The sequence below is a fragment of the Hippocampus bargibanti genome, linkage group LG09, assembly GCF_051943395.1.
Source record: "Hippocampus bargibanti isolate YZ-2025 linkage group LG09, ASM5194339v1, whole genome shotgun sequence".
NCBI classification, from domain to species: Eukaryota; Metazoa; Chordata; class Actinopteri; order Syngnathiformes; family Syngnathidae; genus Hippocampus; species Hippocampus bargibanti.
Genome location: NC_142742.1, coordinates 5,082,234 through 5,105,472, shown reverse-complemented (window position 1 = coordinate 5,105,472; position 23,239 = coordinate 5,082,234). Strand labels below are relative to the sequence as shown.

General features: G+C 40.9%; 1 protein-coding gene across 6 annotated transcripts in view; it reads left to right on the top strand.

Moving 5' to 3' along the window:
• The window catches only part of meis2a (Meis homeobox 2a), a 145,339-nt gene that overhangs the window by 76,148 nt on the left and 45,952 nt on the right, over positions 1-23,239 (top strand). For all 6 annotated transcript variants that reach the window (XM_089003980.1, XM_089003978.1, XM_089003974.1 and 3 more), the window contains exon 9: positions 20,457-20,533. In XM_089003980.1, coding sequence (XP_088860106.1) covers positions 20,457-20,533 — 77 coding nt within the window. The remainder of the gene's footprint in view (positions 1-20,456; positions 20,534-23,239) is intronic.

The following is a 23,239-nucleotide window of genomic DNA, read 5'->3' as shown; positions in this document are numbered from 1 at the left end:
CGTAAATTAGACTTTTCCAACTTTCCAAACTAGCTTTTGTCCTTTAAAGGCCGCAATACAGGGCGTCGCTAAGAAGCTAAGCTAATATCCCATACGGCAGGGGTGTCAAAGTCATTTTTTGCCGCGGGCCACATTGTAGTTATGGTTTCCTCTCGAGGGCCGTTATGAATTTGGGGAACCCATTAGAATGTTTAAATCCCTTCAAATATTACATATAGAGCACACAGCAAATTAATGAGTAACTCGTTTTCAAATCTGAAGTCAAGAATAATGACTTTTATTGTGGTTGACATCCAAAAATATGAAATTTTGGCTCAGATTTTAGCAATCATCATGGAATTTAACAAGTTTGATTTGCTTTCGCGGGCCCAAAAAAATGATGTGGTGGGCCGGATTTGGCCCGCGGGCCTTGACTTTGACACCTGTGCTATACGGGAACCAGCCTACGTTTTTGACAGATGAATCCCAACTAATAGGATAAACTTCAATGAATAAAAATAAAGTTTTGCTAATATAATTTATAAATACAGTAAAGTCTCGTTATATCGATATCGGATATAACGATAGTCCCGGTTATATCGATACTATTTCTATGCACGCACGGAGAAAATTACATGCAAACAGGGTCGGATATATCGATAGTCCCGGTTATATCGATATTTTTTCGGATTCCCTTGAATGTCAATATAACGAGACTTTACTGTATATAAATGTTTTCCAAATATAAGGCACACCGCATTATAAGGCACTACAGTAGAGACTTGGGTTATGCGGTATTTCTCCTACTGCTGACAGTAATTGCGGGACCTGTTGTGGCTCAATATGACTTCACATATATGGTGCACTTGTGTATAAGGCGCAAGGTCATCTTTTAAAGAAAATCAAGGCTTTTGAGTGTGCCTTATACACCGGAAAATACGGTACAAGTCACAGTGCTGTAGAAAATAATCATAAAATCCACTATACTTGCTTGAGCATCCCGAAAGTGGTTCTAAATTGTCGTCTTTGATATGGACTGGAGCCCCCTCATGTGTAACTGTCTGCCAGAAAGTCATTTTTCACCAAACGGGACGCCATCCATCACGATGACCAAACGCTGGCTGTTTCATTAAGTCGCTCATCCAGGCAGGCAGATGCGTCCACCAGACAGCCGCGTTTGCCTACGCAAGAACTCGTATTAACCCGCAATCCTTTTGGGGGAGATTAATAGGCTGCGAGCCTCTTTCCATTGATTATCTTCATGCTATCCCCGCCGCCTCGACTTCCTGCTGCCCGATATTAAAAACTAATGAAGCCTATTGAAAGCAAAAGGGACGAAGCGAGCCTCTTCACGGATCATTTTCGGTGTATTTGGACTCAAACGGAGCGGGATCTCTTCAAGGCGCAGTTGGAGTGGATTTAAGAAAACATGTATGTATGTAGCGAGAGGGTAGACAGTGAGACTGTGTAAAAACGGCGCGAGAAAAAAAAATGACAAAGGGCGTATGGGGAGAAGCCACCGGACGGGGCAGATGTTAGCAATTGGGCAAGTGTTAGAACCTCCTAATTGCTATAATGGAGGTGGTAAGCGCTGACAGTAATGGAGTCGTGGGGTTCCATCCCCGGCAATCTGAATTAGGGGCCACTTGGTGGATGCACTTTGGGATGGGTCTTGTTTTGATTTTTGATTTTCTTGTCACCAAATGTGAAAGTAAGACATACGGGAGAATTCTGAGAATAAAGTGAGAATTCTGAATTTTCAGTCAGACTTCTGACTTTATTCAGAATTCTGAATAAAGATATTTATTCTGACTTTAAATTGAAAATTCTGACTTTATTCTTATTATTCTGAGAATAGAATATGAGAATATATACATATATATACATAGATACATATATATGTATGTATATATATATATGTATATATATGTGTGTATGTATATGTATGTATATATGTATGTATGTATGTATATATATATATATATATATATATATATATATATATATATATATATGTGTATGTATGTATATATATATATGTGTATGTATGTATGTATAATGAGAATAAAGTCAGAATTATCACTTTAAACTCAAAATTCTGAGAATAAGGTGAGAATTCTTACTTTAAAGTCTAAATTCTCACTTTAAACTCAAAATTCTGAGGATAAAGTTGGAATTCTCACTTTATACTCAAAATTCTAACTTTAAATTAAGAATTCTGACTTTAAACTCAAAATTCTGAGAATAAAATGAGAATTCTTACTTTTAAGTCGGAATCCTCACTTTAAAGTCCAAATTCTCACTTTAAAGTCCAAATTCTGACTTTAAACTCAAAATTCTGAGGATAAAGTGAGAATTCTCACTTTATACTCAAAATTATAACTTTAAAGTCAGAATTCACACTTAAAACTCATAATTCTGAGAATAAAGTGCGAATCTTGCCAACCCTATTTTTTTTCTTTAGTGGCCCTAATCCTCTTCCGTAAAGACACTAGGGTGAACTGAGTCCAGCCGATGTTTTGTGGCGTTGGGGGTTTAGGGGGCGGGGGGGATGGAGGGGGGTTCCCTAGACTGCCGTCTCAAAAAAGTCTCGACGAGGCCTGGCCAGCAACGAGTTAAAAGGATCCATGTGATGGCCTCACCTCTGCACCGGGCCTGGTGAAAGGCGGCAGGGTGCTGTCGGGGAAAATGACTTCCTGAGACATTACCATCAATCACCAGACAGGTCACCCCCCCCCCCCCCTAAACTTCCATCAGGATGGAAAGTAAAGGCGCGGGGAGGGTTGGTGGGCCGTAGTGGGGGTGGATTAGACTTCAGGGGGAGACCAGCTTGAAGCTTCTTGAGGAAACAGTCCTTTTCTACCTCGAGGATCGTTTTATTTTTTTCGGAGGCACCCCCCCCCCCCCCCCACCATACTACTGGATTGCATCATTTATTATTGCAACGGACCTAGAAGCAAATCTTAAAGTGAAGGAAGGACATAAAACGGGGGAGGTAGAAAGGGGGGGTTCGAAACTGGGAGATGGGCGACAGCTGTCCGACACCCACAGATGGTCTTCCTTTCCGACCATGTTTTTCTGCCGATCATAGTTTTTTTTTTTGTCTGTAAATGAAGGATGGGATGAGGGGGGAGGTGCTTGGATTACCTCAGCGAGCGGTTGTGTTACATTCCGGAGAAGGGAAGGGGTAGACGGCGTGGGTGATGGGGGGGGGGGGGGGGTGGTTCGACGAGTTGTTGAAAAGAACACAGACACTTGTCAACAGCCTCCTGAGCTAGGAAGCTATCATGCTATCGCTTTAGGCTTGGAGGTCAATGACCTTCTTGTTCAACTGAGATAGAGAGAGAGACTTAATATTTGCTATCTGTTAGCTAGCTTCCTAGCTGGCTGTCTATTTGCTATCTATTTGATATCTAGCTAGCTACCGAGCTGGCTATCTATTTGCTATATCTTAGCTAGCTATCTAGCTGGCTATCTATTTGCTATCGATTTTTTTTTAATATCTATTTGCTATCTATTAGCTATCTGGCTAGCTAGCTAGTTATGTAGCTATTTATTAGCTATATGGCTATCTAGCTAGTTAGCTAACTGTCTAGCTGGCTCTCTATTAGCTATTTTGCTAGCTACATGACTATCCATTTGCTATCTATTAGGTATCTGTTAGCTAGCTAGCTATCTTTCTATCTGAGTTACTTCCGGTTAAGTGAATGCTGGCGCATGTGGCTGCCGCTGGTCACCCGCAGAAAAAAAACGTATCCTGTGACTGTAAAGTGACCTTGAGAGTTAGGCGCTTAGAAATTAAATGTATCATTATTTATTATTTTTTTTATTTATCATATTTTAGCGCTGTTTTTGTCTAAAATCTATATTTTTTCGCAACATACAGTAGAACAGTGGCAGAACAAGACGATTAAATGCTTTACGTGGAGTCGAACGAAGACAAGCAGTGAAATGGCAGTCGAGGCGGCCCCCTTCGGCGAAATGGCCCATTAGATTCCAGTCGTGAAAGTTCATCAGCTTTATTAACGCCAAGGTGTATAAATAAAGTATGAATGACCTGACTTTTATGGAGTGGAAGTCATCTTATGATCTAATGTTTTAGTGAGCTGCCGTGAGCCCAAGGGCTAGCGTTGAAAGGAGGGCGGGGGGTCCGATAAGGTCTTCTAAGTCCATCGGACGCTAGCCCCTTTGTCGCTAACACGCATAATAATAATACATTTCATTTGTAAGCGCCTTTCAAAACTGTCAAGGTCACATTGGAGTCACCGGATCAGTTTTTCTGTGGGTGAGCAGCGGCAGCCACACGCGCCAGCGTTCACTCAACCCGGAATAACTCTAATAGATGGAAAGCTAGCTAGATAGCCAATAGATAGCTTGCCAGATAGCCAGCCAGCTATATAGTGAATAGATATATAGCTAGATAGCTAGCTAGCCAGCCAGCCAGAGCTAATAGACAGCGAATAGCTAGCAAATCATAATAATAATAATACTAATAATAATACATTTGATTTATAAGCGCCTTTCAAAACTCTCAAGGTCATTTTCCAGTTACTGGATCTGTTTTTCTGTGGGTGAGCAGCGGCGACCACACGCGCCAGCGTTCACTCAACCCAGAACTACTCAAATAGATAGAAAGCTAGCTAGATGGCTAATAGATATCCAATAGATAGCTAGCCAGATATCCAGCCACCTAGATAGTGAATAGATAGCTAGCTAGCTACCTAGCCAGCCAGCCAGATAGCTAGCCAGCCAGCCAGAGCTAATAGATAGCAAATGGGAAAAAAAGAAAAAGAAAAAAAATAAGTGGCAAGATTCGCACTTCTCAGAATTTTAAGTTTAAAGTGAGAATTCCGACTTTATTCTCAGAATTCTGAGAATAAAGTCAGAATTATCACTTTAAACCCCAAATCCTGAGAATAAGGTGAGAATTCTTACTTTAAAGTCCGAATCCTCACTTTTAAGTCCAAATTCTCACTAAAAAGTACCAATTATCACATTAGCTATCTCAGCCAGATAGCTAGCCAGCCAGCCAGAGCTAAAAGATAGCAAATAGCTAGCAAATGATAATAATACTACTAATAATAATACATTTGATTGATAAGCGCCTCTTTATCGTCACTGGATCAGTTAGCTTGTAGCGTGTGGGGACGTTTGTCATACTGGTGAAAAAATATCAATTCTGACAACAAAGTTAGCCTCATTGCTCTCCGTCACACAACATTTATGCATTTAAGCCCCCTCCACCACCACCACCATCACACACACCCACGCATGCATGCGTCCCGCCATCCTGTAATAAGCGGTAAGCTGAGCTAGCCGATGGTCATCCTCCCGCGGGGCTGCTGGTTGGCTGCCAACTTCCTGCTTTGCTTTTGTCAGTGGATAAAGCCCCTAACAAACCAAAGGGCTGTAGCGAGCCAGGCGGGCCAGTCGGGTCAAAGGTGGCATTCGCCCTTAACCCCCCCTACCTTACCCCCCACCACCACCACCCCATTCCGTCCGCACCCCCCCCCCCCCCCCCCCCCCCCCCAAGGCAGGATTGAGACTAAAACCGAGGGAGAGAGAAACTACGCCATTAATGGAGTTTGTTAGCTTTTCTTCATTATCTTGCGTCGCACGTTGTCGCCCCCCCCCCCCCCCCCGAAAAAAAAGGTGAAGGCTCTTCAGGGCTTTAGTCAGGCCGCCCTTGGCTGTGTTGAGCAATGGCAGGAGACAGCGTTTTGACGAGATGAAAGGAGGAGTGGGAAGATGTTTGAGGACCCCCCCCCCCCAAAAAAAAAAAAATAAAAATCTGCAGCCACAACAGGTTGGGGCAGTGTAGCGCTTAAGAGATGTTTTCATTGACTTCATCAGTCGTGCTTTTTCCCTGAGCTCAAATTGAGCTCATAATTCCAACGTCTCGCCATTTTGATATTCATTTTTTTATTTTTTTTGATATTCATTTTTATTTTAATTTTAAAATGTGTTTTGGGATTTTATTGCAATAAGAACATATTACCTAGATCCATTTTTCTTCCAGATCGTGTATGTGTTTATGATCACACTAACCGATAATGTAAAAATAATTTAAAAAGCTCATATTAAATATGACAATTATGGACCATAAATAATCACTCCAACAAAAAAAAATAAAAAAATACTGGAGCAAAGATTTAAATTACATGATTGATATTTTAACTCATTCACTGCCATTCGCGAATGTATTCCCGGATTGAAAATGTGACGTCGAGCGCCATTTTCTAAAAATTCATGCTTGGGTGCCGAGAAAGCGCTTGCCAGACCTCTGGCAATGTTTTTCCCTTCCACAAGGGGGCAGCAGTTCCCTTTTTTCCATATTAGGGCTTTGTTTTGGCTTCAGCTGTCATTAAAGCGCGATATTAACCAATATGTATGTACAGTATTGTATTTTGGACAGCTGCCCTCATTTCAAGCTCCTATAACTCCAGACCCGTATAATTTAAGAATTAACTCTTTCGTTCTGATGAAAGAAGAGAGTCTCAGGTTTCTAACGCTTTATTCAATGTTGATGTAGTCTTAAAACTCAATATTCTGTGGGTCCTTGAATTCGAGTGACAATGACAAAAACCATAGCACTGGAGTGGACACATTTTTGCACATTGTCTGGCAGTGAATGAGTTAAAATAATGGCAATGGAGTAAATGTTTTTTATTGTATTTTTTTGAGAGGACACAAAGTGTACCCTGTGTAATTGTAAAAGTGTGTTTTATCATGACCCAGATCCAAAAAGTTTGTGCTTAACTTGGATGCAAATTTAAAAAAAATATTTGCGCCAATTCCAACAATTCTCAAAGAACCAAGATGGCGCTGACCTCAGACTTTTTGCACAACATGGCGCATGCAATCCCGGTCATTACACCCCCCACCCTCCGCCCCCCTCCGGTGACCACGCGGACATACTCACTAACACGGACAAGCCACTGGAGGAGCGGATGGCAAATCTTTCTTTTTTTTTTTTTCCAGTTCGCTTGGTTGAGAGGGAGAGAAAATTTGACACGGCTGACTTGAGCGCATTTAGCATCATTAGCAAACAGGAAGTTTCCCCCGCAGCTGTTTGCGACACGGGGGGACAAATGGGAAATAGGTGCTGCTGGGGAGGGAAGGAGAAAAGGTGGTGGGGAGGGGGGTGGGTTAATGGACAAATGTTACCCACTATCTTTGGATGTATTTTTTTTTTTTTTTTTGTGTGACCTGAACCCACCCACCCAACACACACACACACACACACACACAAATGACATTACAAATGTCTTATGATATCTCTCAAATTGGCGTGACATTCCACAGTTGGCCCCCGGGAGTGCATGTGTGTGTGTGTGTGTGTGTGTGTGTGTGTGCGCGGTTTGGCGTTGGGGGGGGGGGGGGTCTTGTTTGTCCTCACCAAGTGCTCGCGTTCACGTCGTGTCCCCCAGGCTCGCCGTTCGAGCGCCACTGCCTTTCACTGGAGGACGTGAACCTTTAAAGAGACAGAAGAGGGCGAGAACTTGTGTATCCCAATACTTCTGCTCATTAAGTTAATGCACAATGAAAGGGAGAGCCGTCAAGTGGAAACTCTCAGAAGCTTCTATTTGAGCAGCGCACCCCCACACTAACCCCCCGCACCCCTCCTCATCCTCTTTTCTTCTTTCTCTCACAAATGAATCTGTTTCAATTTCAGCTGAAGATCAACCCCACTTTACTCCGAATTGGCAAGTCAAACAAGACACACAATGGGGATTGGCCTTAAAAGGAGTTTGCTGTGTGTTAATACGAAATCCCAACAAGATTGTCCTCTTTACAATAGATGAGCTATAATGTAACACGATACCAGGTGATTCCGCGTTGTTCCCACTTCTGAGCCGTTGAGAAAAATCACTGGAGTTTCCTTTCTTTTACAACGTGTGCGTACGTCATTAAATGGCGTGTGTTGTTTATTCGGAAGCTTAGTTAGCTCGCTATTGCTCCCGATGATTTTATGACTGGCAACTGCTTAACATGGGAAGCTTATGCTAGGCTCATCGGGCTTTCAGTGAGGGTTGGATGGGAATTACTGAGCTCTTTTTTTCCCGTCAAAATCAGCAACTTTGTTATCCTTAAAACTGAAATGAAAACTACATGAAATTGTTGCATAATATTTACTGTAAATAATTAACAAAGTCCCTTTACTATCATGTTTTCAGCTATCTTTCTGATCAATGAGAGTTTGTTTTCTGTCCCATGTTTGGGATATCTTGAAGTAAATGAACATTTTCTTTCCGTTCCCACACATTGAGCAATAAATTAGCAAGGTACATATCTTTGTATTCAATATATTTACTGTTATATACTTCACAGTTCCATTGTAATCGGTGCTAGCAACTATGGCTAGCTAAAATAGCAAATGGAGTATTCACAACAAGCCACATCATAGTCTTTTGTTCTCCCAAAAATGATGTTGATACTGATTGAGAGGCTTCTCAAGCTAACACGAATCCGGATTAAAAAAAATGTTTGTCTTTGGTACCAGTTTCGAATCAATAGAAAGGTGGGGCTCATTAAAAACAAGCTAATAACTCTGAAAGCTATTCACGCTAGCTCGCTACGGCTGGCGAAAATAATGGCTCCCAAAAAATAGTTATTCTGGTTGAGAGGCTTCTCAAGCTAACATGAATCGGGACAAAAAAAGATGTTGTTTTGGATACCAGTTTTGAATAAATAAAAAGGTGAGGCTCTACAAAAACAAGCTAACGACTCTCAAAGCTATTAATGCTAGCTAGCTATTGCTCGCTACAATAATACGTAGGTACAAGAGCTCCCAAAAAATGTTGATTCGGGTTGAGGGGCTTCTCAAGCTAACATCAATCTGGACAAAAAGAGGCGGTTTTTGATCACAGTTTTGAATAAATAAAAAGGGGAGGCTAAACAAAAACAAGCTAATGACTCTCAAAGCTATTCACACTAGCTAGCTTCTGCTGGCTACAATAATGGGTACAATGGCTCCCAAAAATATGATTCAGGTTGAGAGGCTTCTCAAGTTAGCATAAATCTGGACAAAAATAAGCTGTTTTGATTCCAATTTTGAATAAATAGAAAGATGGGGCTCATCAAAAACAATCTAATGACTCTCAAAGCTATTCACGCTAGCTAGCTACTGCTGGCTACAATAATAGGTACAATGGCTCCCAAATTTTTTTGATACTGATTGAGATGCTTATCAAGCTAACATGAATCTGGACAAAAAAAGAGGCTGTTTTTGATACCAGTTTTGAATAAATAAGGTGAGGCTAATCAAAAACAAGCTAATGACTCTCAAAGCTACTCACGCTAGCCCGATACTGCTGGCTACAATAAGTGGTACAATGGTGAAAACTTTTCTATTTAGATTTACTTTCATTATGATTTTATACAACATATTATTTTTCCTCTTAAAAAAGAGGCTTTGGTGTTTTTGGAATGAATAACTTGGATAAAAAATGTATTTTAATGGCGACCCTGCACTTATTTTTTGAGAATAACCCTTTGGCTTAGTTACCTCAGACAAAGATCTTTAACAGGAAGGGAGAACAAAAACCCTTGTAGTTCGCTAACATGAGGTGAGGCAAAGAGTGAGTAGAGCGCCGGGTGCCCCTGAGCGGGCAGTTATCACAACAAAGCCGAGCAAGGGGCTGTTCTGCAAAAAGCAGGCCAAATTCCTGCCCTGTAGGACCTAGCTTACAGCTTCAGCGGAAGCTTTGAACGACGGTTGGGAGGGTGGAACGATGAGACGAGTGAGGCCAGGCGGGTTAGCAAAAAAAAGTCATCGCTGCTGGGGTCTGGAGAAGAACTCAGAAGAAAGCCACCCCCTCTACTTCCCATCTGTAAAGCATGGAGGGGGGGGGTTCGTAGTGCTCCGTCGTCATTAAAATAGGTTCATCTCCGCAGCTGGCGGTTATAAAATAGAGCAAAAGACAACTTTTTGCAAAAATGAACCATAATCATACAAATATCTAATAGTAATAATAATAATCGTAATAATAATAATCGTAATAATAATAATAATAATAATAATAATACATTTCATTTATAAGTGCCTTTCAAAACTCTCAAGGTCACTTTACTGTCACAGGATCAGTTTTTCTGTGGGTGAGCAGTGGCAGCCACATGCTTCAGCGTTCACTCAACCCCGAATAACTCCAATAGATAGAAAGTTAGCTAGCTAGCTAATAGATAACTAATAGCTAGCTAGATAGCTAGCTAGCTATGGTTGAATGTGTATACTGGTTGAAGGTATTGTATTATGATTTGCATTTTTGGAATATGAATTAACTCATTCATTAAGATAGCAGGTAGCAATCTTATACATCACTTATAGATAACAAATAATGCACTTTTAGCGAATAAACCTAGCTTAGCCACAATATTAGACAGTTTGAAGAACTGCCTCTTTGAACTAACCCTTACAAGGATCATTTGTGTTTATTTTCTCTCGGATAATTGATACACCTGGTGACTCATTGAAGGAATGTTTGTGTTAAATTAAGACCACCGCAATTACTCGCCGTACTGGCAAAAAGCCCACCCGTGTTCTTCAGGTGTTGATACGATGTCGACGTGTAAACAAGCGCTTGTTTCTCTCTTCTCGTAAGTCTGAAGGTGCCTTGAGATTGCGTGGGAGTGATTGCTATTTAGCCTCGCCAAGCTCGCAACAATCACGGGGGGCTCCTTTACTCCTGCAAGCCCCTCCCACGACCCCTTCCTCAACCATTTTGCAACTACTGTAGGTTCACAGATTGGCACCATTTCTGACGGGGCAAACGGGCATCTGGCGTCGGTCCAGCGGCGTCGGTATCGGCGCCGTCAAGCTAACTGGCAGATAGTCGGACACGCAGCGCTTCTTCACGTTACGCCTCGGGGGCGCACGGCTCGACCTTGCGTTTGCAATCATCGCCATTTTTTAACTGTCAAAAGGGCAGTCAGTCCATTGACGCCCCCAACACACCCCCCACCACTCGTGTAGTAGGCGGTGTGATCTGAATGTGCTCTGAAAGGCCGTTGATAGGAGTGCACTTTTCTTTGGTTGTTATCAGCGGTTGGCATGTAGCGGTTGCGGTTTGCAGGCTGGCATCGAGTAAGCTCTTTTTATTAGCGTGGGTGATTGTTTAAGTGTTAATAAGCCACAGAGTCCTTTGCGAATGTAGTAGTAAAAATCATGTAGTCCAGGGGTGTCAGTCATTTTTTGCCGCGGGCCACATTGTAGTTATGGTTTCCTCTCGAGGGCCGTTATGAATTTGGGGAACCCATTAGAATGTTTAAATCCCTTCAAATATTACATATAGAGCACACAGCAAATTAATGAATAACTCGTTTTCAAATCTGAAGTCAAGAATAATGACTTTTATTGTGGTTGACATCCAAAAATATGAAATTTTGGCTCAGATTTTTGCAATTATCATGGAATTTAACAAGTTTGATTTGCTTTCGCGGGCCGAAAAAATTGATGTGGCGGACCGGATTTGGCCCGCGGGCCTTGACTTTGACACCTGTGATGTAGTCTATTCAAACTGGGCCGTAACCCTGCAATGGTACGTCACAAAGCCTTTAGCCATGCGCAACACACATACAGTCGACCGAAAACTGTTCTGGTTGATGGTACTGTTTTATGATTTGCATTTTTGGAATATGAATTAACTCATTCATTGCCATTCATTAATTTATTCGGGAATTGAAAATATGACGTCAAGCGCCATCCCCATTTTTTTTCCATGCTTGAGTGCAGATACAGTGCTGGTCAGACCTCTGGCAATGTTTTATGAATTTATTCAGGAATTGAAATTGTCGAGCGGCATCCCCAGTTTTTTTTTTCATGCTTGAGTGAAGATACAGTGCTGGTCAGACCTCTGGCAATGTTTTATGAATTTATTCGGGAATTGAAAATATGACGTAGAGGGCCATACCCATTTTTTTCATGCTTCATTTGCTGATAAAGTGCTGGTCATACCTCTGGCAATGTTTTTTCCCTCCCACAGGATTTGCCTTTTGCCGATGTTAGCACTTTGTTTCAGCTTCAGCATTTGTTAAAGCTCTATAAAAATCAATATGTATGTATTGTATTGCCTTTTGTACAGCCACCCCCATTTCAAGCTTATATAACACCATTCCCATATAATTTAGGAATCAACGGTTTATTTTTCTGAGGAAACAAGATAGTCTAAGGTTTCTTCTAATGCTGTATTGAATGTATACGTAGTCCTCAAACTCAATATTCTGTGGGTCCAGGAATTCGAATGACGATGACAAAAACCCTGGCACTGGAGTGGATACATTTTTTGCATGTCTGGCATTGAATGAGTTCAGCAGCAAAATCCACCCGTATTGTTCCATTTCAGGGGACGGCCATTTTACCACTTGCCGTTGATGTAAAATGTCATGACATGAAGGTGGGAAATGGCTTATGTTGCGAATGTCATATGACCAAACAAAATGGTGAACCTTGGGCATGATGTGATTTTCGGGTAATGTGATGTGATGAATAAACACAGGTTCATTTTGCTGCTTTATCCACCTTCCCCAAACATATTCGCCATTAATAGAACAAAAATATCAGCTCGAACTTTCACAAAAGACCACAAAGAAGGAAAGATAAGACCGGTTGAGTGAACGCTGGCGCGTGTGGCTGCCGCTGCTCACGCGCAGAAAAAAATATCCTGTGACTGTAAAGTGTCCTTGAGAGTTCTGAAAGGCGCTTATAAATGAAATGTATTTTTATTATTATAAGATAAGAAGGAAAAAAAGCAAATCAATCCGAATTTTTGGTCTGTGTGATTAATTTGAATTCAAAATAACTCAATGCCGGTGGGTTTCCTTTGAACAGTCATATGATCACACCTGCTTTTCTATTTCAAGTTCTCAAATTTATGACCGGGAAATCTGTCAAGAAAATCACATTGAAAAAAAAAAATCACACCAGCTAATAAACAATCGTGATTGATCCTGAAAAAACATTCTTGTCATATCTTTTTCATCCAAAGCTCATATGCATTCGCGTCTTTGTCAATTGTCATCGCAGCCAATTGAAACGAAAATAATGGCGAGTCGATATTTAAAATGTGCCAATCTCAACCCCCCCCCCCCCCCATCAACACCCATCCGACGGACGCATGCAGATCTCATATTAAAATGTCATTCTTCATATTTGATTGCATCCATTTTATTCTGACAGCGAATAAGACCATCAACCCGCAGTCACTTTGATTAAAGACAAAAAAAAAATATGATTCCAATCATCGGTGAGGGATATTGCTGCTAAACCCCGCCCCAAATTCACAACAAAAGCCATCCAAAAAAAAAACATGGAGAGTGGAATCAGAATTTTATACAATAAATAGAATCTGGGTTAATCATATCTAAATATGTAACCGACAATAACCACGATGATGTGCAAATAAACCCAAAATCTACACCACGTATGCGCCGAAATGTCCAATCAAGCAACCGTGACAACACAAGGTCCTCGCGGTGAGGTCATAAAACTCCACCTCGACTCCGCAGAGGTCATTAGCGGCCAATCGTTTCCTTGTCGTTGTGGCGACGGGGTAAACAACCAATACCCGGCCCGGCCCGGCCTATTTCCTGGGAGTCATTAGCGTGGAATAGGTTTTCGCAAAGCCATACCGCAACCTTGTGACCGCCGTTTTATAACTCATGTCACACGCTGATGATGTCATTCATCAATCCGAGGGGTCCTCCCCTGTGTCCTGGGGGTACACGGGGAGTGGGGGGGGGCACTTGGGAATGAAACGGGGTATAATGATGCGACTTTGTGTATGGGTAGAGAACCTCTGGAAAAAAAAGCTATGGATCAAAATCGCAATGAGATCATTTTTCCTGAAATAGTGTGCTCCACCCAAGCCCCTTTGCTAGCTTGCAGGCTTTAAAGCAGTGGTCCCCAACCTTTTTTTGCGCCACGGACCGGTTTAATGTCACGGACAATATTTTCACGAACCGACGGATAAAGAAACTTTCCGAACTTCACTTTGCTAGCTTCCGGTGGGCTAAGTTTAGCGGTATGTATCACGTGACCGAGACAAGCGTTTTGACATGCCTCAAGAGTAAGTCATAGACGGATGTAATCTGATAATTTTTCATTTTTCAACCTTTGTTTTAAAGGACAACCGACACCATTTTTTTGGTTTCCTAACTGACATCAGAAAAACGTTTAATAGCATCTAAAATACCCGTTATAAAATGACTTCAAGTGTCCCAAAACTACTTCAAAATGACCTCAGAAAGTTTCAGAAGGTCCCACCCCCGGAAATTTTCAGATCAAACAAAGTACCCAAAATGCATCGTGTGTCGCTTTCTCGGTCAGGGGCGTTCCTTCAGTGACGTCATGTCAGGGATCGTCATCAACTCGAAAACAAGACTTCTTGAATATTCAGCACAAGTCTTAAAATGTAAAATATAGCTAGATGCGGTGAAATCTTTGTAAAATACGCTCAGTAGAAGTCATTTGAAGTGATTTTACAAATTATGGACACAACTTGTCTGGAGGCGTCGGTTGTCCTTTAAGCCATGTCAAGCCATTATCAGCAAAAGGAAACACATCACCCACTTGTGTGTTTGTGTGTGTGTGTGTGTTAATGTGTTTGTGTGCATGTTCCTAGATGATAGACAAGATGCTCGCGTCAGCACGGTGGCCTTGACTTAATTAACGAAGCCCCTTTTCGATCCGAGCTGACAAATTGATGCTTCTCATCTCGGTCCGCTAATTATTTATTAGATTGCGTTTCGGGCTGCTTTTAAGTGTATTGGTCAAGGTGAGCTTATTGGGAGGAGGTGGAGCTATCGATAGTGTCTTCTTGTGTGTTTGTGTTCCGTCCACATAAAATAATCATGTCTGAAAAGTCTCAGGAGGATACAACGAGACATTGTCAGGGTTGAGCCTATGGCGCGTTTAATACAATTCATTATTGTGTCATATGTTATTTGTGTTCTTGGGTTGATTATGTTTGTGTGTGTGTGTGTGTGTGTGTGTGTGTGTGTGTGTGTGTGTGTGTGTGTTTGCTGTTACCATTTTTAGTGCTAAATATGTTCAATAAGTTATATATATATATATATATATATATATATATATATATATATATATATATATATATTTTTTAACAAAAGAAGAAAAACATAATCAGGACTTAAAGGACAACCGACGCCTCCGCACAAGTTGTGTCCATAATTCGTAAAATCACTTCAAATGACTTCTACTGAGCGTATTTTACCAAGATTCCACGGTATATAGCAATATTTTACCTTTTAAGACTCGTGCTGAATATTCAGGAAGTCTTGTTTTTGAGTTGGTGACGATTCCTGACGTCACGTCACGGAAGGAACGCCCCTGACCGAGAAAGCGACACACAATGCATTTTGGGTACTTTGTTTGGTCTGAAAACTTCGTGTTGATGGAGAAATTAAAAGGAAAAAGCATAAATAACGTGATGGTGAATCATCGTGTGTCGCACCAAGACTACTATCTGATACTAGTTGACACAAATTCCAAGCAGACAAATCAGCCCATTTCCAGATGCCTCAAAATGAGACGGAAGGACTTCTTTAATCGATTACAAACATTTATGCTTTCGTCTTCTGAACTATTTGAATCATATTCATAACTGGATGAGAAACAAGAAAGCATCTTCTCCGAATCTGAAGCCATTGTTTTGATTCTTGAGCAAGGCAAGACGTCCTGGCGTGACGTCACGAACAAGGGCGGTGGGACCTTCTGAAACTGAAACTTTCTAAGGTCATTTTGAAGTCGTTTTGGGATACTTTAAGTCATTTTTATTGGTGGTTTGCATTTGACTAAAAATATCAGCCTGTGTGTTTTGGGTATTTTAGATGCTATAAAACGTTTTTCTGATGTCAGTTAGGAAATAACAAAATGGCGTCGGTTGTCCTTTAAGGGGCAGTAGGACAACTGAGAACTAGATTTTTTTGTCTTTTTTTTTTGGTTACTTGACTTGGTCAACTCCCAAACTGTAAACTCTCTTTATTGTGTTCCCATCGAAAAACACGCATATTTAATTAAAAGATGAAAAACCCGCTTTGAAGAATGCACTCACAATAGAGAAGCTCTCATGGATTGAACAAATAACGACTCCTGTCTGCACGGAGGGATTAATTTTATGTGTCGTCCTTTGCTGATATGTCAAATTATCGACAATGTAAGACAAAATTCAATTTTTTTTTTGATTGCCAGGTATTGACAGTTCTTTGGCCTTGGCAGATAGAGCGACTTAGGTGTGTGTGTGTGTGTGTGTGTGTGTGTGTGTGTGTGTGTGTGTGTGTGTGTGTGTGTGTGTGTGTGTGTGCATGTCGCAAGCTTGTGAGGGAAAACATGACACAGATATGCCATTTTAACACTTCATCACACATCAGTGTGGATTTGACTTTGACACGTTTCCATTTAGAATTGGTTTGGGCACCATTTTCAAGCAATAAGTGTGTGTTCAGAAATACTGCATTTTAATTTGATTTTTTTTTATTTTTTTTTTTAATAGCGAAAGTAATGCACAGAGGATATGTGCATGTTCTCTAAAAAATCTCGAAAAAATCTCTATTAGCTCTATTAGCTTTTAATTTTTTTTTACAATATCAAGTAGATATGTCAGGTAACATACTCAATTTAAAATAAGCTCAAACACAAATACATATCAGAGAATATTCACACTCACGGCTCTGTTTTGGGGAATTTGGCAGAACGCGCTGCGGACCGAGGTCTCATCTCGCAGTTTGGTGACAGAAAGTAGATTAAGCTTTGAGAGCAGCTAAAAGTAGGTCTAAATTGTGGCTCAGGTTGCGTAACGTGATTTGGGTGGATTTGATCGAAGCGCAGCCTGACAGATTCTACGCTTCGTAGATATGTGCGGTGGGTGGCGGCATATTTCTTTCATAGATAGGATAACAGTGTGCATCCAATGGGTTGAATCGTTGTAGAAATTCTTAGCATATTTACGGGTTGTGTTCACTCCCACTTCTTCTTCTTCTTTTCCTTTCGGCTTTTCCCTTCAATGTCCTCCATCTATCCCGGTTTTGTGCATCCTCTTCTCTCACACCAGCTACCTTCATGTCCTCTTTGACCACATCCATAAACCTCCTCTTCGGTCTTCCTCTCGATTTCTCCTGCCTGGCAGTTCAAGGCTCAGCATCCTTCTCCCGATATAGTCACTCTCGCTCCTGTGGACATGTCCAAACCATCTCAGTCTGGCCTCTCTGACTGTCTCTCCAAAGCCTATAATATGAGTTGTCCCTCTAATGTACTCATTCCTGATCCTATCCAACCTGGTCACTCCCAAAGAAAACCTCAACATCTTCAGTGTTCACTCCCACAACGGCGCAAAATGGCCTTTTCTTACTCTGTGTGTATAAAAGTAACAAAAGACAGAAAATTCCAGCTAATGCGACTTTAATTTCATCTTGAGCGTCGAGTGAAAAATTTAATCACGTTTTGAAGTCACCCTTATTTGGTAACTTTCATACAAAATGTATATTTTTGTCTATTTAGATTCTAAATCATGCACATTTGGGGGAGGGGTAATTCACACAAATTCTGCTGAATTTGATTCAACCTCCATTCTCGTGCCACCCTAACCGCTTTCTTACCACCTCCTCTATCGATCCCCCCTCCAGCCCCCCCAAAACTCTGAAAGCCACACTCAGCAACCCTCCAACACGCCCTCCCTCTTTACGATTGTGACTGCAGGCCACCCACACTTTATGTTGTGGCAGCTTTGGGGCTCACGCATGTCAGCTACAAATACACAACTGAGAATGCACACCAATACACAACCACACACAAACAGATGGACTTGAGAGAGCCGCCACGGTGGGCCCGCTGGTTACGAGGGGGTTGGGGGGGGGGGCAGCAGCCGTGAAATGACTCTTTAGACCTCCGAGTAACCTCGTCATATTAATTGCTCTGTGGTGGGAAAAATAAATAAATAAATAAAAAATAAATAAATAAATAATACATACATACATACATACATACATACATACATACATACATACATACATACATACATACATAGATTAATAAATAGATTAATAAATAAATAAATAAATAAATAAATAAATAAACTCATTTTTATATTATTTTTGACTTTTTTTTAATTTTGACAATTTTTTGGGGTTATTTTTTTTTCTTTTTGTTCATATTATATTTGACCATTTTATTTTAGTGTCCCCGGCGGACATTTTGCTCTTCAGTTATTGTATTTGGGTGTGATGTTCCAAAGTAACGAGGCATTTCATGATATGTGTGTATCCAAAATGTTAAAATGTGTCAAAAAAAAAACAGGACCAAATTAATGCAATAACAACCGGAATGTTACAAACGGCAACACACTTACATTTTTGTTATCTTATTGTTATTGGTAGTTAGTCGGTTTAAGCACAAACTACTAAACCTGTTTTATAATCATACTACTACTACTACTACTACTAATAATAATAATAATAATAATAATAAAAATAATAATAGTACGACTACTACTACTACTACTACTACTAATAATAATAATAATACTACTACTACTACTACTACTAATAATATTAATAATAATAATAATAATAATAATAATAATAATAATAATAATAATAATACAACTACTACTACTACTACTACTACTACTACTACTACTACTAATAATAATAATAATAATAATAATAATAATAATAATAATAATAATAATACGACTACTACTACTACTAATAATAATAATAATAATACTACTACTACTACTACTACTACTACTACTACTACTACTACCACTACTACGACTACTACTACTACTACTACTACTACTACTACTAATAATAATAATAATAATAATAATAATAATAATACATTTTCATTTACAAGCCCCTTCCAAAACTTTCAAGGACACTTAACTGGTTTTCATAAAATTATGAGCAAGGATACGCAAAAGGCTAATGAAGACCCCCAAAATTTTTTGTGTAGATGCAGATTGAGATTTTTATTTCCTCGCTTTTGTTATCTCTGTGTCCATCTCTGAAACAAAAGAATCAACACAAAAATATAATTGAAAACATTTAGCAGGCGCTCCTGCGTTAATCTGCTTTTTGTATGGCACTGGTGGGTGATGGTGTGAGGGGGTGTAAGACATATAGGTGTGTTCTTTGAAGGCAAAGAATGTTAATGGCGCCTAAAACTACCTGAAAATCGAGGAGGATTTAAGTGTCATCTTCTAAAAAGGGATTCTTGTGCCCGCGCTGATTTGCAGGTGTCAACTCGATGAATATTTTGTTGTCCGCGTCCGTTTACACACGCGCACAAACACAGTGTCTCGTTTGTGTCGTTTGCATGCGAGGCGGCTCCTAATCTGGCCTTTCAAGACATCTGTCAGTGGCAATCACTGTTGTTTTGTCATGCTTCATAGCCGAGGCAGCCCAAGGCCCGTGGCGCATACGTCAGCCCGCGTTGCCTCCATCGAAGTGGACAGCGATGACGTCTCGACTGTTGACGGGTCCGAAGCATCATCGCGATATCCACATTGCGTGAACAAAAATGGCTCGTTATTTTGGAAAATCATGCCCAAATAACTGAATACAAAATGGCCGCCGGTGACAATTGATCACCCTTTGCTGGCTGTTAAAAGAAGACTATGAGTTTGTACATGAAAAGAAAACATTGAATTGGATTGGATGTACCTTTATTCGTCTCGCAGTGGAGAAATTAACATCAACACAGCAACAAAGTTATTAAAGGAAAGGAAAGAAAGAAGTAGAAAAACAAAACACAGGGCCTGCTGGAAAGGCAGCCACTCTCGCGGCGCCATCTTGAAGTAAAAAAAAAAAAATACAGTAAAGTCTCGTTATATCGATATTCAAGGGAGTCCGAAAAAATATCGATATATCCGGGACTATCGATATATCCGACCCTGTTTGCATGTAATTTTCTCCGTGCGTGCATAGAAATAGTATCGATATAACCGGGACTATCGATATATCCGATATCGATATAACGAGACTTTACTGTAATAATATTAATATGACAACACAAAGACACAGAGAGTCATTCATTCTTCTGCTCTTGCTGTACCCTCTTTGTGACATGAAGCAGAATGAATGATGAATAATAATAAAACTAGATCTTCTAGCGAGTTAAGCAATGGAGGGAATACCGATGCAGTCTCGACAATGTCAAGGCATTGTGAATGTAAAGATGGGGGACTTATTTTGACAAACTTGTTTGGCCAGCTCTGACATCTTAAGCTCAATTGTATACGAGTGTTTGCGTCGACGACGGGTGGACACGTGCTTACCGCTCACGTCTATACCATCCTAAGGGAGCGGCAGGGGTTGGGTGAAGGTCACCGATGCGGCCATCGTGGAGGGGGAGAAAAAAAATGTCGAAAGCAACTGGCAAACCGTGAAGAATTTAACGCCACGGCATGCCTGTCTATATTTATGAAGCTAATGAGTGTGTATTTGTTGTCTCTCCCCAACAGCACCCGTACCCGTCTGAAGAGCAGAAGAAGCAGCTAGCCCAAGACACGGGCCTCACCATTTTACAAGTTAACAACTGGTGAGTCCACATTTTACACCTCGGCTTGCTTCATTCTTTTGAAATGTGGGTGGGGAATGTACGGCTTCGTATATGTCTCGATGTGGATCTGCGCCTGCACATTGACAAATGCATTATTAGTCGTAATGTTGATACATTTTTTTTGCTACGAATGAAAACCCTCGCTATATAATATATGGCCGGCTAGCTAGATGAGGCAAAAGCGTTAGCTAATAGTTTCAGTCGACAATAAATATTTGGATGATTAGAATTGGAACTAGAGAGAGTACCCATTTGATTACATTGGTAATGTGAGCTACTGCCCATGGGGTTAGCAAGTAAGCTAACGAGGCTAACTTTTAGCAACAATCGTACTGAACGTATTCCCGCATGTTGTTGATAGATTGTAATAAAGAACTGAGACCGAGCCATCTTCAAGAACCTTTTCTGTTGCCACTTGAATCTCTCAAAACCAACAGTCACACATTTGTCTAATCAAAAGTGTGCTCTTGTTAGCCGGTTAGCTAAAGCGGAATGCTCTTCTTTGCTCCGTTGTGTATTGATCTATTGTTTATTTCTTTTGAATGAATATAATGGTAACTAGTGAGTGAGTTAGCTTGAACGGGGCCCTGTTACTTCTGGATTTTATTGGTCTGGGTTTTTGGCTTTGGATTTGTCAGTTCAGTACCAAGTACAGTAAAGTCACGTTATATCGACATTCAAGGGAGTCCAAAAAATATCGATATAACCGGGACTATCGATATATCCGACCCTGTTTACATGTAATTTTCTCCGTGCGTGCATAGAAATAGTATCGATATAACCGGGACTATCGATATATCCGATATCGATATAACGAGACTTTACTGTATCAGGTTCTAAATACAACATGGATGCCGTTTTTTTCAGCTATGCAACAAGCTATTGTAAGTACATTCTTCAAAATAAGAACTATGTGAGGTTTGGTTATTATTTGTGGCGCTAGCGAGCTTCACTAGCTAAGCTAACAAGGCTAGCTGGTTGCCTCTAGTAGCATCGTTGCCACATTTGTGCGAGTGTGTATATCTGTGTGTACGTGTGCTTGATTTGAATTACAGTATGTGAAAAGTAGTACATACAATTCCAATAGTTTGTTTTGTATATGGGTAGTAGGGCTGAAATAAACCCCAATGGAGGGGAAAAAAAGGCAGAATCCATTTATATGCTTATGTTCTACCCCTCCCCCCCACCACACACACACACACACACACACACACACACACTGGGGAATATTGTGATGCGTTAGCAAGCAGGATGTTCCGGTTATCGCTTAAGTCAGCGCCTCTTTGTGGCATTTTACACATGTATTGACTGCCATCTATTTAAAGGGAGATCATAAGCTACCCCTGCAGCCCCCACACCCACCAACCTCCTTTTTTTGCCCACCCTTGCCATCCCAAAAATCCATCGCAAGCTCCACCATGGGTGCCCCCACCCCCCCCCCCCCCCAAACGCCCCCTCCACGATGCCATACAGTGGGATTAAGGTGGCGGTGGCCAGGCCGGTGAGGCCTTTGTAGACGGCTTAGCGCATAACTGGGGGTGGTGGATTAAATAAAATGATCACAGAAGCAAAGAAATGATACAGGAATTACTTATCAAAATACTAGCCTGGGTTTTATCTGCGGCTTAATTTGGTTCCGTGCATTCTCAGGGTGATGTTCAGATTAATTGAAGTGACAGGCTCCTTTCAGCGCGCCGGGAAAGGTATTTGCACGGATTTCAGGTCTTACACAAACTTAATTATATGGAACCCCATTTTATCATTCTAATTCCGTGTAGCGGGGGGTTCTATTTACAAATGACAAGCCTGTGTCTTTTATTCGCAGCTTTCCTTAATATATTTATCAAAGCGGGGTTCATTTACAAAGTGCTCTATCTGCCGGGTACAGGCGGGCCCATATTAACCGAGCTTTTAGGTTTATCAGGCGTGCGGGACGACAAGCCACCCGAGGGTCAATTGATTTTTTTTTTTCCTTTTCTTTTTCGTATTTATTTATTTATGTATTGCTTCTCCGATTCATTTTTTTTCCTTCATTTTTTCTTGGATCACAATGAGAAACATGCCTCCAGAATGAGCCCGTTTTGTCAGCCTTATCTATCACCACCCTCCCTCACCCTCCCGTTCCTCCCTCACCCTTCCGAGCTACTTAAATTGGCCGCAGGAACCGCTGTTATCAGACGTTAATGCACCCTACAGTGTGGATAGCATTTCAATTACGCCGGTAAGCAAAGATTAGCCGCCTGTTTTCATGGCTCACGCCAACCGTCTCAGACGCTGTCGCACCTTACCTACGGGAGCAGAAAATTGAGTCGCCTCGCTTGTGTCACGGTGATTAATACAGCGGGAACAGGGAAGCAGACAGTGATAAAGTTATCGTCTGTTTATGCGCACCAGAGTATAAGGCACACCCCCAATGAATGGTGTCTCATCAATTTTTTTCCATATATAAGGCGCATCGGACGAAAAAACGAAAACAAGAGAAAAGTGTGTATCCCAAAACTTTATTTCTCATAGGAAACCATTAAAATGAGAATAATCCGTTCCCAGGTCCCCATAAAACAATGTTCTACTTTCTGATTTTCTAAGCCTTAAGACTACACAAAATATACCTTATTTTATGTATAATAAATGTGCTATGGTATTATAATTAAAGAAATAAACTGTACTCTATAATAAAGTCATTTT